The sequence below is a fragment of the Ursus americanus genome, chromosome 24, assembly GCF_024610735.1.
Source record: "Ursus americanus isolate L20-20 chromosome 24, mUrsAme1.1.p, whole genome shotgun sequence".
In the NCBI taxonomy this organism is placed as follows: domain Eukaryota; kingdom Metazoa; phylum Chordata; class Mammalia; order Carnivora; family Ursidae; genus Ursus; species Ursus americanus.
In genome coordinates this window covers 6718950-6734849 of record NC_142150.1, presented here as the reverse complement: position 1 = coordinate 6734849, position 15900 = coordinate 6718950, and the positions used below count along the sequence as shown (strand labels likewise).

Here is a 15900-nt window from a genome sequence, read left to right as displayed (position 1 = left end):
TGTACATTTTAAAATTTATTTCCTTAAACTTGTTAATATCCTAATTATCTTTCTAATGCCTGCTACATCTGTTGGATGTCCCTTTTTTATTCTCAATATTCTTTATTCCTGTCTTATTTTTTCTTGATCAGCATCACCAGATATCTTACTGGTGGTAAAGGACCAAATTTCGACTTTTTAAGTCTTCTCTGTTGTATGTTTCCTGTGCCACTAGTTTCTCTCTAGTCTTTATTCCCTTTGTTCTGCTTTTATTTTGCTGTAATTTTTTTGATTTCATGAGATGGTTGCTTATTTCATTTTTCAACCTTTCCACTTTTCTAGCATCATTTAAAACTAAATTTTTGCTTATCTACTTACTGTTCTATGTATCCAACAAGTTTTGGTATGATGAGTATTTTTTCTCTTTGTGTGTGTGTTATCTATCTGGTATACAATTAGGTTTAGTATAACTTTTTTTTTTTTTTAATTCATTTGAGGGAAAGAGATCATGCGTGGGGGTGGGCAGTGGCAGAAGCAGATCCCCCGCTAACAAGGGAGCCTAATGCCTCCATGCTGTGATCTGGGCTCCATCCTAGGAACCAGGGATCATGACCTGAGCCAGCTGAAGGCAGACGCTTAACCTAATGAGCCACCCAGGCGGCCAAAGTTTATTTTTTTAATTGATACTTTTAATGGTTAATTTTTTTTTATTTATTTAAGTGATCTCTACACCCAGTCTGTTTCTCCGTTTCAGGACCATGAGATGAAGAGCTACACGCTCTTCTGACTTAGCCAGCCAGGCACCCCTAATGGTTAAGTTATTTTTATTTTGCTTTTCAGCATCTAGTATACACCCAATAATAAACATTTATTGAAGAAATGAATAAATTATGTGGTGCTTGTTTACCAAAAAGAAGTTTTTTTAAAAAACAAATATGCATTTGAATACACTCTCCTGGCTTTGAATCATATTCAACTAAGAATTCCACAGGTTATTTTGGCTTTATGATTCTTTTTTTTTTCTCCCTACACTTAAATAGTTAATCTTTTTCTAATTTGTAATCCTGTTTGGTTGATTGTAAACACATTTATCTGTGAAATGCTAACAGTTTGCTAATTGTAGGACAATTAGAAATTGTATACTTTAAAAATACAAAATTTATCAAGAATGGTGAGACAGACCTTAGTTAAAAGGCTATATGTAATCTAGGGGACTTAAAATTTTTCTTCCCCTGAAAAATTAATAGATATTGGAGGTATTTTATCGACTTGAGGGAAGGGATGACTTCCCTTTGGGAAGAAAAGTTTTTCCTTATCATCCAGAAATTAATGATGCTTGTTCACCATGCCTTTTGTTCCTTTCCTTATAAATTCTAACCGTAAGTTGTCCACTAGCTACCTTTGGCTTTTGAAGCACTTGAAATATGGTGAGTCTAAGTTGAAATGTGTAACTGTAAAATATATACCGTGTTTTGAAGACTTAATACAGAAAAAGAAGGTAAAATGTCCCATCTGTATTTTGATATTATTGATTACTTATTGAAGTGAGAGTATTTTGAATATATTAGATTACATAAAGTAATAATTTCATCTATTTCTTCCCATTAATGTAGTTGTAAAAATTTTTAAATTCAGTATGGCTTGCATTCCGTTCCTATTGAATAGTGCTAACCTAATGTCACTTCAACAAACACCTGGACATTCTTCCATTTTATCTTTTTGACATAGTTGCATAGTGCCTAATACCAAAGTACTTGGTTACTTTTGTCAGAGTAATTTTTTCCCTATGTGAATCATAGAGATAGGAGAATGTTATCTTGTCTACTAGAGTTTTTCCTTTTAGAACAGATGAACCTCCTCTCCTATTTTTATTTTATTTTATTTTATTTTATTATTTTTTTTTTTTAAAGATTTTATTTATTTATTTGACAGAGTTAGAGACAGCCAGCGAGAGAGGGAACACAGCAGGGGGAGTGGGAGAGGAAGAAGCAGGCCCACAGCGGAGGAGCCTGATGTGGGGCTCGATCCCAGAACGCCGGGATCACGCCCTGAGCCAAAGGCAGACGCTTAACCGCTGTGCCACCCAGGCGCCCCCCTATTTTTATTTTATTTAAGAATTTTATTTAAGTAATCTCTACATCCACCATGGGGCTCAAAGTCACAAAACCCTGAGATCAAGAGTCGCACGCTCCACTGACTAAGCCAGCCAGGCACCCCCTCCTCTCCTATTTTTAGTTTTCTGTTGCCATCTCTCTCCTAGTTTCCAAGATAGTTTTTTCTGCCACCACTTGTTTATTCTAAATTCAGCCACGTGATTTTTCAGTTTTAGTTGACTTATTAATAAGTAATCTCTTTTAGTCTGTTTTGTTTGTTGCAGAATTTGAGCTTCTCTTTGATAAAAAAGAATAGTGTCTTAACTTCCCTAGTCATTGAGGCATTCATTTAACAACTACAGTAGAGTAGAAGAGGAGGATGAATAAAATAAGAATTCTTGCCCTCGATGAAATGGTAAATTTGCAAGTCTTGTGGTGGTAATAAACTAATAAATTGGCACATGTTATAACTAAATAACATTAATTGCTCTATGATAGAATTAAAACAATAAAATTTATTAATGCAGAACGAGGTAACTAACTTTGAGGAAGAAAGTTGGTATTTATAAAGGATAAGGTATGTTTAGACACTTATTCCAGATAACTGTTAACATAAAAATATAGTGAATTAGCAGTGCCTGTATTTGAGTTCTCTCACCACTTGTTAGCTACTGTGAACTTGGGCAGATTATATAATTTGTATGAAGTTTTTTCATTTGTATACTAGAGATAATAGCAGCTACTTAATATAATTTATGAGGATTAAATTAGTTAATACATTGCTTTAAGCAGTGTTTGGCATTTGGTGTCTACATATCTCTAGCATACAATGTAGATAGGTGTATGCCTATAGATGTATGTATAGATAGAGATATGTAGTTACTACAATTTAATATTTTCCACGGTTACTGTAGTGTTAATAATTTAATTTTTAATGGTGGCATAGTGTTCAGTTCCATAGGGGTGCCATTATTTAATTTTCTTTGAGATTCATTTTCATTTTAGATGAGAAATATTTGCATTGTTGAACTCAAATCATTATTTCTCTATTTTTTTTTTATCTTGAATTTTAATATCAGAAAGTATTTAGATGGGTAGCAGGACTGGCTTTTTTTTCCCTCCCCTGAGATTTAAATTTAAATTGTAAATGAATGTCTACCACAGAAGAAGCCAAGAGCTTCTAAATTAATTCTTTTGGGTCTGCAAATGGTATCCCAAAGTTTGAATAGTTTAATTGCCCTCTTTTGAAGAATTTAAAGTAGCTACAGCATTGTAATCATCACTGGGTTACTCTATGTTGGGAAATTTTGGCAGATGGCATACAATCGTCATTCAGAAACCGGTTATATTGTCTTTTCCAGCTAGAATTAGGAGAACATTAGCATTGAAGTTGGCATTTTGAATTAGCATGTGCAAAATTGTTTCCTGCTAAATGTTTGTCATCAAATGTTTTATTTTAAAAAATTAATGGAGCATGTCAGTGTAGCAGCCTCAGAAAAATAGCTGAAGCACTAGGTTACTTTTGGACAACTTTTTAGGTCCTTTATTACCATTTGAGTATACATGCATGATAATCTTTTGGAAAGCTAAAATACGGTATTTCAACTGTTAACAGAGATTTCACTCTTACTACCTTCGAGCTGAATTTACTTTAGCATATACTGCTTTGGGTTGATACTGGGGATGGAGCAAGCATATGAACTGATGATCTGAAAAAATGTCACATTCACTGTTAAAATATTTTTCAAACTATTTTATACTGTGTCAGTAAATAAGAGGTAACAGTAATTTGAAATATTCAGAATAAGTGTGTTCTCTATTGAATAAACTGTATCTCAAACTCACTTAAAAAATCCAGATTCCCTAGGGATTCCTGGGTGGCTCAGTCGGTTAAGTGGCTGCCTTTGGCTCATGTCATGATCCCTGGGTCCTGGGATAGAGTCCCACATTGGGCTCCTTGCTGAGCAGGCAGCCTGCTTCTCCCTCTGCCTGCCCTGCCTGCCACTCCCCCTGTTGTGCTCTTTCTTTCTCTCTCTCTGACAAATAAATACAATCTTAAAAAAAAAATCCAGCTTCCCTCCTTCAGAACAATGTCGTATCATTACCAAATATAGTAGCCAGGAAAATGGTTAAATAAATTGGCAGTATGCTTATGGAAGATGAATTGCAGTTCAGTACCTTCTTCCCTTTGCAAAATGTTTTGTTCTAATCCATCTGATTTTGTGAAAAATAGACCATGTTGTGGTGTTCAGTAATAGGCAGTTAAGCTTAATTTCTCCCATCATATATTCCAGTCATGTACTGTCTGAAATCTCTTCTTCCAAGCAGTCTGATAGTTCTTATTCCCTTCTTTAAAACACATTCATTAAATTAAGCTCCATATTTATTAAGGTGGTTGCTTCGAAACGTAGGGAGGAAAGAAACAGTAGGTTTCTGCACTTAAGAAGCTTATACTAGTCTATTGGGTAGACATACAGGTTACAGATTCTGTGTTAAGAGGTTTTTAGGGGTGCCTGGGTCGCTCAGCCATTAAACGTCTGCCTTCGGCTCAGGTCATGATCCCAGGGTCCTGGGATCGAGCCCCACATTGGGCTCCCTGCTCAGCAGGAAGCCTGCTTCTCCCTCTCACATTCCCCTTGCTTGTGTTTCCTCACTTGCTGTCTCTCTGTCAAATAAATAAAATCTTAAAAAAAACAGTGGTTTTTAGTTATTATGGGAGAAGGTAATTTTAAACCAGCTTAAGCAAAGAGGAATTTATTGGCATACGTAAATGAAAAGACTGGCCTTGGACATGGGTTGGATCCAGACACTTAATGTAATATCCAGAATCTATTTCATTTTTTTTTATCATAGCTCTGCTCTCTCTGGCTTGAATCCATTCTTGGGCAGCATCTCCTTCAGTGAGTGGTGGCAAAGATGCCACAGCAATGCCAGGCTTATATCCCATAAGTTTAACAGCTTTAATGATAGGCTTCCTTTCCAAATAGTTTCAGAAGTCTTCGGATTAACTCTAATTGCCCAGACTTGGATCCCCTGGTGTGGTTGGGGGTGGGAGGGTAGGGAGTAAGGATGTTTCAGCCCTATTTAAACTAGATGGAACAAAAGGGAGGTGACGAGGTTCCAAAAAGGAAGTTACATATTCTACCAGAAGAAGGGATACTGATGGGGCAAAAACAGCATAGAGTCTATGAAAAATAAAAGTTTTATTTGAGCTAAAAAGATAGTTTCTAATAGGAGCTGCTTAAGAAAAGCTTCAGACAGGTGGCTGTATTTGAATTGGGCCCTGAAGGACAATTATAATTTTTCCAAGACAGAATGAGTAAAGAAAGGACTTTCTGGGTCACTCATTTGAGAAGTTTGGCAGTGAAAGGAGAATATTAAAATGGAAGCTACAGGAGTCTAAAGAGGAATATTAAGATTTTTTTCCACCTCAGTATGTAGAAAAGTTGAGCATTTTTATGGCAGAGGAGCAGAAGCGAGTAAGAGAGAAAATAATGCAGAGGAGGCAATCACTGATAAAGAAGTAAGGGAATTCAGTGGGATTAAGGATATAAGTAGAAGGGGGCAGATTTAGGAAGGAAAAGGGAACTGTTCATTCTCTGAGGACACTTGAAGGTGGTAGTGGTGGCTGTGGAAGTTAAAACAGAAATTTGCTGTTAAATTGGTTAGTGGCTTCAGTTTTGCTTTCTAAAAGTAAGAAGAAAAGGTTGAGCACTTATTTATTGCTATGTAACAAACCATTTCAAAATGATTTTCTGGGTTAGCAATTTGGCTTGAACTCAGGCTAGGTGGTGTCTTCTGATCTTGCCTTGGGTGACTAATGTGGATGTGGTCATTTGGACTGTGGATGAATGGTCCGAGGTGGTGGCTTCACTCGTATTTGGTGGTTGGTGATGACTGTCGGCTGGACCTTTTTCTACTAGTGCGCTCTTATCCTCTATAAGTATTCACATGGCAGTGGCTGCCCTCAGAAAAGGAAGAGCTGAAGCAGTCAGGCTCTTCTGAACTTAGAACTCCCATAGTGTCACTTCTTTCATATTGTATTGGTCAAAGCAAGTCACAGAGCCAGCTTAGATCAAGTAGAGAAATAGACCCCACCCTACCCCCCTTTATGGGAGGAGAAGCAAAGTACCTTTATAAAGGGGAAGTGTGTACTGGAATGAGAGGAGTTTGTGCCTCCTCTTCCTCATCCAACATTTTGTGAAAATTTTCAGTCATGCACCCACGTTGAAAGGATTTCAAAGTGAACACCCATATGCTTACCAACTAGATTGTTCTGTTAATATTTTCCTGTACTTGCTTTATCACACGTTTATCCATCTATCCCTCTATCAGATACTTATATTATTTTTGATGAATTTCAGAGTAAATAATAGACATCAGTACTTTAAGTAGTTTGTGTATATTTAGTGAAAGTCAATATTTGTTTACAGTTTTTTCTTGAGATGAAATGTTTACATACAATGAAGTATACAAATTTTAAGTGTGCATTGTGTGTAGTTTTGCAGTCTACCACAGAAGGGAAAAATTTGGAAAAGCTTTTCAGTGAAATGCCTCAGAAGTTCAACTATAGTTGTATAAAAGAATTGCAAAGGATATCTTCCTTGAATATCTCTGTGTCCTCATCACTAATAACTTTTTCATTTAGTATTACCTCAACACTTAGGATTTTCATTTGTGTTACATTAATGTGAATTCACTTTGAGTGTTTCCCTACCTCCTGTCATTAAACTTTTATTTTGTATATACTACAGACAAGCACTGTGCTAGAAAAAAGATGTAAGGAGGAGCTCCATTGATTTCTGGGTGTTCAAGCTAGGTGAATCTCAAATTCATGCAGATTAATAATAGATGTGATTTATTTAATGCTTATGCTCGAGGCCAACGATAAGCACTTTTTAGTTGCATTGTTTCATTTAGTCCTTATAGTATAGGAGATAGATACTTTTTCATTTCATTTATTTATTTTTTTAAAGGATTTTATTTGTTTATTGGACAGAGAGAGACACAGCGAGAGAGGGAACACCAGCAGCATAAGTGGGAGAGGGAGCAGCAGGCTTCCCGCTGAGCAGGGAGCCCCATGCGGGGCTGGGATCATGACCTGAGCCAAAGGCAGACGCTTAATGACAGAGCCACCCAGGCACCCTTACTTTTTCATTTTAAAAGTTAGGAAACTAAGGCATGTGGAAAAGTGTTTACTTACCCAAACTCTTACAGCTTCATAAATCAAGGTGATGTGACTCCAGAACCCAAAATTAACCCCTGATTCATATTGATTAGAAGCAAGAAATGCGCCTTCTGTTACACAGTAGCTAACTAACCCTTTAATTGGTCATCTTGCTTCTTAGGGTAATTTCTATCTGAATTGTGTTTATCTTAAATAGAAGACTACAAATTTTTATAAACTGATCGATGAGAAAGTTTAATAAACTATTTCTTCTAGTTTATGAATAAATATTTTAGCAATTTAAAAAGGATAAGTTTTAGTATTATAACTATTTTCTTAAACTCTGTGCCCAATGTGGGGCTCAAACTCAAACCCCTGAGATCAAGAGTCGCATGCTTCACCGACTGAGCCAGCAAGGTGCCCCAGTATTATAACGAATGATTTAACTACAGGTGATCTAGCAGAAGTGTGGTCAAAACTGTGACAAATTCAGCCGTAATTTTACCTTTGAATGGAGTAGCGCAGCTTCTTGTAGCTTTAACACTTTTATTTTTCTAATCTATGTTACGTTATACATTAATAATTGTAGAATATTATAAGCTGTTAATCAGTTTTTCATATGGTGTTTTGATAATAGTTCCTTGATTTCGTTGAGTAGGTATTGAATACTTTTATTGCTAATTGGCTTATGAGTAATTTAACAGGAAAAGATTGAACCCATTTTGACTTGCTATTTGCATAACAGTAAACCCTGTTCAAACTCTTGAAAATGTGACTAGCACTTAAGCCATTTTGTGCCAAGAGTCCTGCCAAAAGTGCCGTTGGTTAACAGTAGCCATTGTGATACCTGAAATGAAAGGTTCTTGAGTTCATTTACAGTGCTAGCTTTCCTGTGAGGTCAGGGAATGAAGTAAAGTCATGTATGTCTAAACATATCCCTTAACCCAGCAGTGTATATTTTTAAAATGTTCCTTTCACCCAGATTTCCCAGAACTGTTCATTTTATTATATTTGATTTGGTCATTTATTTGTAAGTGGCTTTAAATCCTAAACCATATGAGGTAGGTTACAAACAATAAATTTGTGTTTAAAAAATCTAATTGAGTTTTATGTTTATTTTTATGTGTAGGTCTTGCTATTTTGGAAGCTACAAGAAAAAATCGATTAGGGAAGGTTTGGTCTTTTAAGTGGACATGGCTCAGATATCTAGCAATAATGGATTTAAGCAATGTTCATCACATCTGGAAGCAACAAGAACAAAAGAAGTGGACAAAGAAGAAGCATTACAGATGGAAGCAGAGGCTTTAGCAAAACTGCAAAAGGACAGACAAGTGACTGATAATCAGAGAGGCTTTGAGTTGTCAAGCAACACCAGACAAAAAGCACAAGTTTATAACAAACAAGATTATGATCTCATGGTGTTTCCTGAATCTGACAGCCAAAAAAGAGCAGTAGATATTGATGTAGAAAAGCTCACCCAAGCCGAACTTGAGAAACTATTGCTGGATGACAGTTTCGAGACTAGGAAAACACCTGTCTTGCCAGTTACTCCTGTTCTGAGCCCTTCATTTTCAACACAGGTCTATCTTAGACCTACTATTCAGAGAGGACAGTGGCCACCTGGATTATCTGGGCCTTCCACTTACACTTTACCTTCTATTTATCAGTCAACTTATAGCAGTAAACAGACTGCATTCCAAAATGGCTTCAATCCAAGAATGCCTACTTTTCCATCAACAGAACCTATATATTTAACTTTTCCAGGACAGTCTCCATATTTTTCATACCCTTTGACACCTGCCACGCCCTTTCATCCACAAGGAAGCTTACCTGTCTATCGTCCAGTAGTCAGTCCTGACATGGCAAAGCTGTTTGACAAAATAGCTAGTACATCAGAATTTTTAAAAAATGGAAAAGCAAGAACTGATTTGGAGATCACAAATTCAAAAGCAACAGTCAACAATCTACAGGTATCTCCAAAGTCTGAAGATATAAGTAAATTCGACTGGTTAGACTTGGATCCCCTAAGTAAACCTAAGGTGGACAGTGTGGAGGTATTAGACCATGAAGAAGAGAAAAATATTCCAGGTTTACTAGCAGAGGATCCTTGGGATGCTGTTCTTCTTGAAGAGCGATCACCAGCAAGTTGCCACCTTGAAAGAAAGGTGAATGGAAAATCTCCTTCTGGGGCAACGGTAACAAGAAGCCAGTCTTTAAATATTCGAACAACTCAGTTTACAAAAGTCCAGGGCCAAATATCTCAGGTATAGTCTTTTCTTACTAACTTCTCAAATTTAGTAGTATAACACAGAATTCATGTTTAAGTATATAATCTATTAGGTAAAAACTATTTTTCACTTTGAATCTTGTTTTCTTTATTCTTAAATGTACTGCGAATCTTAGATTGTGTGGGAAAGGATTAAATGTGTTTAGGTCAATTGAGCAATTAGTTGCTATTAATATTTTTTATAGAATTATAAATTTAAAAATCCTCTACAAGGATCTGGCTGTCACTGATAGGCTTTTAAGATAATTTTTATCCATCTTTCCATGTCTTCTTATTATATATGGTCCTACTTTCTCTTCATTATCTGTTTAATTTTTCAGGGTAAACAAGGAATTTTGGTTTTTAACCCCATTATGGAAATTTCCCCATGTATTATTTTGTTGATTTTAACCATGAATCAATGAGTGGAAGAAAGGGAGGGAGGGAAATAAAAGCCATTAAAGGACTCTATTTAAACACCTATTTTGATAAAAGTCAGGAATGGAACTATAGTCTATGTGGTGTAGTTGGCTGAGTTCACATCGTGTTACTATGTGTAAAAATTAGTTAAGGGTGGCTGGGAAAGGATCTCTTCCTTCAGAAGAGAGGCAGCAGGGTTTAGACTTTTCCTTTTGAAATACAGTATATCTTTGCAGATTTCTATTTGCTCTTATGATATCTGTGGGTCTTGGGAATGTTTAAGCCTCATTCTCCCCTTAATGTGAATTATAGCATTCAGCTAATTAGGTCAGCACTTAACCACTCTGTAGGCACTGGGAATCAACTAACCTTTAGGGAAGGAGAAGCAAATTTTTTTTAAAATTTAAATTCAATTAGCCAACACATAGTACACCATTAGTTTCAGATGTAGTGTTCAGCAATTTATCAGTTGCATATAACACCCAGTGCTCATCACATCACATGCCCTCCTTAATGCCCATTACCCAGTTACCCCATCCTCCCACCCACAAAGAATCAGATTTTGCATGATTTTGGATAGGTGTATCTTGAATTGTGACTTCAAAAAGCCATTTTGGAGAAAGAAGCAGGTAGTAAGGAGGCTTAGAAAAAAAGATGAGGATGTTTTTGGATGACATTATCAGAAAAGAGGAAAATCTTAACTAATACAATGTTTTATAAGTGTATTTTGACTACAGCTCACACTAAGAGCGTGTTAAGTTCTTTTAAGCTTTTCAGTATTTACAGATTTAGTCACATAATCTCTTAATACTTTTCAAAAATTGCAAGTTAATTATACATTTTAAATTGGAATCCTAAATATAATGTAAAATTATTTTCTCTTAATATCTCTGTCATCTTGTGGTTTTTGTTTTTACAAAATAACAATCATTTTCTAAAGTATTTAAAAGGAGAAGGGGAAACTTTAAGCCGTGAGTCATAAAAAAACAAAAACAAAAACAAACGGGGGCTGGGGGAGTGTACCTAGAAGAGGAGTTGCTGGTAAGTCTATGTTTAGCTTTTTGAGGCATTACCAAACTGCTCTGCAGAGTGGCTGCACCATTTTATATCCCATCAGCAATGTATGAGAGATGCAGTTTCTCCACATTCGTGCCAGCACTTGTGAATTTCCTTGTTTTGGATTATAGCCATCCTGATGGATCATTGTGGTTTTGATTTACGTTTCCTGACGATTAATAATGTTGAGTATCTTTTCATGTTCTTAATTGGTTATTTGTATATCTTTTTTAGAGAAATGTCTATTTAAGTCATTTACTCGTTCTAAAAATTAGATAGTCCATAGTAACTTTATTCATAATAGCCCCCAAATGGAAACAACCCAAATGTCCCATCAGCTGATGAATGGGTAAACCAAAGTGTTATGTTCATACAGTGGAATATTACCTACAAAAAAACAGTGAAGTCCTGATATATATTATAACATGGATGAACCTTAAAAACATTATAAATGAAAGAAGCCAGATACAAAAGACCATGTATTGTATGATTCATTTTATATCATATGTCCAGAAAAGGCAAATTCATAGAGAAAGAAAGCACACCAGTATTTTCCAGGGGTGGGGGAAGGTGGGAATGAGGATGTTTGCTTAATGGGTACAGAGGGTTTTTTTTGGGGGGGGGGATGAAAATGTTCTAGAATTAGACCATTTCAGTGTTCTTACTGTAGTGGTGATGACCACACAACATTGTGAATGTACTGAAAGCCAGTGAATTGTACATTTTTAAATGGCTGGATTCACATTTTGGTCAGTGTTCCAATGAAGAGATCCCTCCCCAAGTGTGTGTCTCCTTTTTATGGGTGAAGCCTGACAGCATGGTGCCTGACACCATGTAGTCTGGATTAGGGATTTCAGCTGTTCTCAGGAGTTGTTTGGGAAGGGCAACTGCCTAGAACTTGGAGATCTTAGGAACTATGGAAAGTTCTGTTATCAGAGAAAAGGAAGCTCCTAGTCCTGTAGGGAGCTAAGTGTAGGCTCAGTCCTCCCAGTGGTAGAAGACAGAGAGCCCCTGATTGTCCATGCAATTCAGAATGAGCATCCAGGTCACTTTCAAATAATCCTGCTCCTTGAATCACACCTTTGTATGTATGTATTCCCATCTCTACAATATATGCATTGTGACCACAATACGTAGATTATCTTGAATTTAATAAAATATTTCTAAATGACTGGTTTATTTCATTATCTGTCTCAAATTCTAACTTGCTCGGGATTGGAAAGTCATTTATCCACTAAGGGAAACATTATTCCAGGTGAGCTGAGATTACCATTCTAGATGAATTGTGGTTATCATCTTAAGGTTTCTGGATCACTGGAATTATTTACTGTCCAGTGATCCAAGATCAGAACTCAGAATCTAAGAGCTATATTCTTTTTGTGTGTAAATGTTCAAACTGCACTTTTTTTTTTTTTAATAGTCCCAGAGACAATAGAGAGTTCCTAAGAATCCTATGAGGACAGAGCAACCCATACCTATTTTACAGTTGAGGAAATGTAAAGAAGTTAAGGAACTATTAATTTTTTCATGTAATAATGGTATTGAAGTTAAATGAGCTCTTATATTTTAGAGATGTATACTGAAGAATTTGCAAATGAAATGTAATAAATTGCTTTATAGTTTTAATAGAATGAGGAGCTGGGAATGGGGTGCTTATCACATATAGCCAATCTTGTTGCATCTATAATTATTGAAGCTGGTGGTGGATATGTGGGTGTTTATTATATTCTCTCTACTTTTGTTATGTCTGAAAATTTCCATAATATTACATTAGAGCTTAAGAAAAATGCCATAGAATTATTCGTAAAGCTGGTATTCAGACCCATGTGACTCTAAAATCGCTCTTCCCTCCCCCTTTTAGTGAATAGAACATGCTGTTTTGGAAGTAGTAAGTTTCCTGTTACAGGAGATAGTCAAACATGGGTGAAATAATCAGCTTCCCAGACATGCATGTCACAGTGCCCTGCAGAGGAGTTTGGGTTTATTCAGTCCTCATTTTGTGTGTTTGGGGGTGGGAGGAAGAGGGAGATTTTGGAATTTGAGGGGAAAGATAACTTTTATCAAAAATTTCCTTCCATAAGTGATTCTTATGCAGCTAACGTGATCCCTTGGACTGGCATTTGGAACCTCTTGATTAGATAACTTTAAATTTAGTTTCTTCATACCTCAGGAGCCTATGAAATTGGGAGGATGACAAGACAAATAGCAAAACATAAAAATAAAGTACCCTGGAAATAGTTTCTTTGCAACTTAGGTTGTTAATACTTTTGCTGCAAAACCCTGCTTCCTTTCCCTTTTCCTCTCTTTAGTTTAGACTGGTCTCTTATAGTTCAACTCCTGTTTTCTCCACCCTTTCTTTTGGTGGGGACAGGACTGTGGTACCCATGTACCTTTCATTGCCTCCCTACATACATCTTTTCCTCCTTATTTTTAATATTTGTCATATTACCATCTTGATATTTTCCATATTTGTGGTGCTTTCAGAGAATATCTTGCAGGACTACTGAGGGTAGGTAGTTTCCCTAGGAAGATCTGGGAAATCAGATCACATGCAAGTTGCAGAGAACTGCTAGTTGCTCAGACTCCAAGAATTAACTAGGCTTCTGAGCATCAGTTTTAACAGAAGCCTGTAGATTTTGCTTTAAGTATGGGGCAGGGCACCTGGGTGGCTCAGTCAGTTGAGTGTCTGTTGATCTTAGCTCCTGTCTTGATCTTAGAGTCATGAGTTTGAGGCCCACCTTCGGCTCCATGCTGGGTGTGGAGCCTACTTTAAAAAAAAATTAAAAAGTTCAAGTATGGGGGAGGTAAGGATCAAGCAGTGAGCAAACTGTTTATGAGAAACATGAGTATGCAAAGCCAGGTAAGCAAAAATAGCATGATTTGATCAGCTGAGCAGTCAGATTGGAGCTTGATTACTAGAATGTGTGTATCAACAGCTTTACTAAATGGCACAATTTCTGAATTGAGGTGGCTTAGGCTACCTGCCCAGTCTTAAAGGAGTCTAAGTGCAGCCTGGCTGAGGAATGCAGTTGTTAATCATTCCATTATACTCTGCTCTATTAAAATCCTACCTAATAATTTTGTGTGAGCTCCATATTCTAAGAGGAGCCACTGGCAAACTAGAGTGTGTCTTGAAAAGAAATGACTACAGTTTTCAGGATCTAGAAGCTGTGTCCTTTAAGGAACTGTTGAAAAGATTGGAAATGTTTTGCCTGAAGAAGAGTTTTTTGGTTTTTGGGTTTTTTTTTTTTTTGGTATTTTTTTTTTTTTAATTTTATTTATTTATGTGACAGAGAGACAGCCAGCGAGAGAGGGAACAGAGCAGGGGAGTGGGAGAGGAAGAAGCAGGCTCCCAGCGGAGGAGCCCGATGTGGGACTCGATCCCAGAACGCCGGGATCACGCCCTGAGCCGAAGGCAGACGCTTAACGACTGCGCCACTCAAGCGCCCCTTGGTTTTTTTTTTTGAAGAGAATATTAATTGAAGATAAGTCACTCCCTGGATCTGAGTTTCATCATCTATGAAATAAAGATGGTTATGTTGCCGGATCATTGAGTGTGATAATCAAGACAGAATTCTTGAGATGTTTCACAGTGCAACTTAGTTTATTTAATTAGAACAGGGACAGGACCCATGGGCAAAAAGAGCTTAACTTGTTGTATGAAGCTGGTGGTTATATGCTTAGTGCTCAAGGGGGAGGGGATGTGCAGGGAGTATTAAATCATAGATGTCTTTGAATTTCTACTCGTAAAACTACATAATATTTCTCTGGTGCTTATTCAGTTTGATATTAATTATCAGTGAGATTTATAGGCAGTCATGAGACCCTTTAAGAACTTAGCAACCTTATCGAAACTATGCAGGCTATAGGTCAGCCTTCTGGACTAAAGGTGAATATTTTTCTGCTTCTGTCCCTCCATCAGACTGGATGAGTTCTGGGATCCCTTTCAGGAATAATATTTAAAGTTTGGAAAGTTCCCATGTAAGAGGAAATGGACTTTTTTTCTTTCTTCTAAAGTTTTGTATTTTGGGGGTGCCTGGGTGGCTCAGTTGGTTAAGCGTCTGCCTTCAGCTCAGGTCATGATCCCAGGGTCCTGGGGTCAAGTCCTGCATTGGACTCCCTGCTCAGCAGGAAGTCTGCCTCTCCCTCTACCCTTCCCCCTGCTGCTGATCTCTCCCTCCCTCTCTCTCTCTCTCTATCTCACTCTCTCTCAAATAAATAAAATCTTTAAAAACAATAATAAAGTTTTGTATTTTGGACATAGTTTCTCAAACCCATTCAGGAAGTAGAATAACTGAAAATCATGGTTTTCTTGTAAAAAAGACGAAATAGTGATGTACTAAATTTCACAGTATACTAAGTATGTTACCTTTGTGCTACAGTATAGTAGCATTTTGTGCTAGATTATAACAGACAAGTGGTAGCAGGTGCTGAAAGTTTTACAGAAAGGTTAAAATTAAGCAAATCCTGTTTATATTTTTCGATGTGAATTGAGAAATTCAGGTTAGTAACTTAATTTTAAAGTCCATTGTTCCAGAAAATAGAACAAGGACCAATGAGGAAGAAAATTCAAGGAGGCAGGTATTATTGTTAAATATTAACAGTGGAACCTAGAAATAGTCATTTAATTATGATGGTTCCTGTCAGGTTCTCAGTTCAGTGCACTATTATCTGAAGTCTTCAATCAGAGGTTTGGTGTGTACTTGTTACAAATGCTGTAAAATGATTTTTATTATCAAAAGAAAGTTCTGGGGCGCCTGGGTGGCTCAGTTGTTAAGCGTCTGCCTTCGGCTCAGGGCCTGATCCCAGGGTCCTGGGATCGAGCCCCGCATCAGGCTCCCTGCTCCACTGGGAGGCTGCTGCTTCCTCTCCCACTCCCCCTGCTTGTGTTCCCTCTCTCCCTGGCCGTCTCTCTCTCT

The 15900-nt window shown here is 37.0% G+C and overlaps 1 protein-coding gene across 3 annotated transcripts in view; it reads left to right on the top strand.

The window, feature by feature from the left end:
* PIK3C2A (phosphatidylinositol-4-phosphate 3-kinase catalytic subunit type 2 alpha) overlaps nucleotides 1–15900 on the top strand; it is a 102882-nt gene that overhangs the window by 15880 nt on the left and 71102 nt on the right. For all 3 annotated transcript variants that reach the window (XM_045796594.2, XM_045796592.2, XM_045796591.2), the window contains exon 2: nucleotides 8369–9503. In XM_045796594.2, coding sequence (XP_045652550.2) covers nucleotides 8433–9503 — 1071 coding nt within the window. In that variant the 5' untranslated portion in view covers nucleotides 8369–8432. The remainder of the gene's footprint in view (nucleotides 1–8368; nucleotides 9504–15900) is intronic.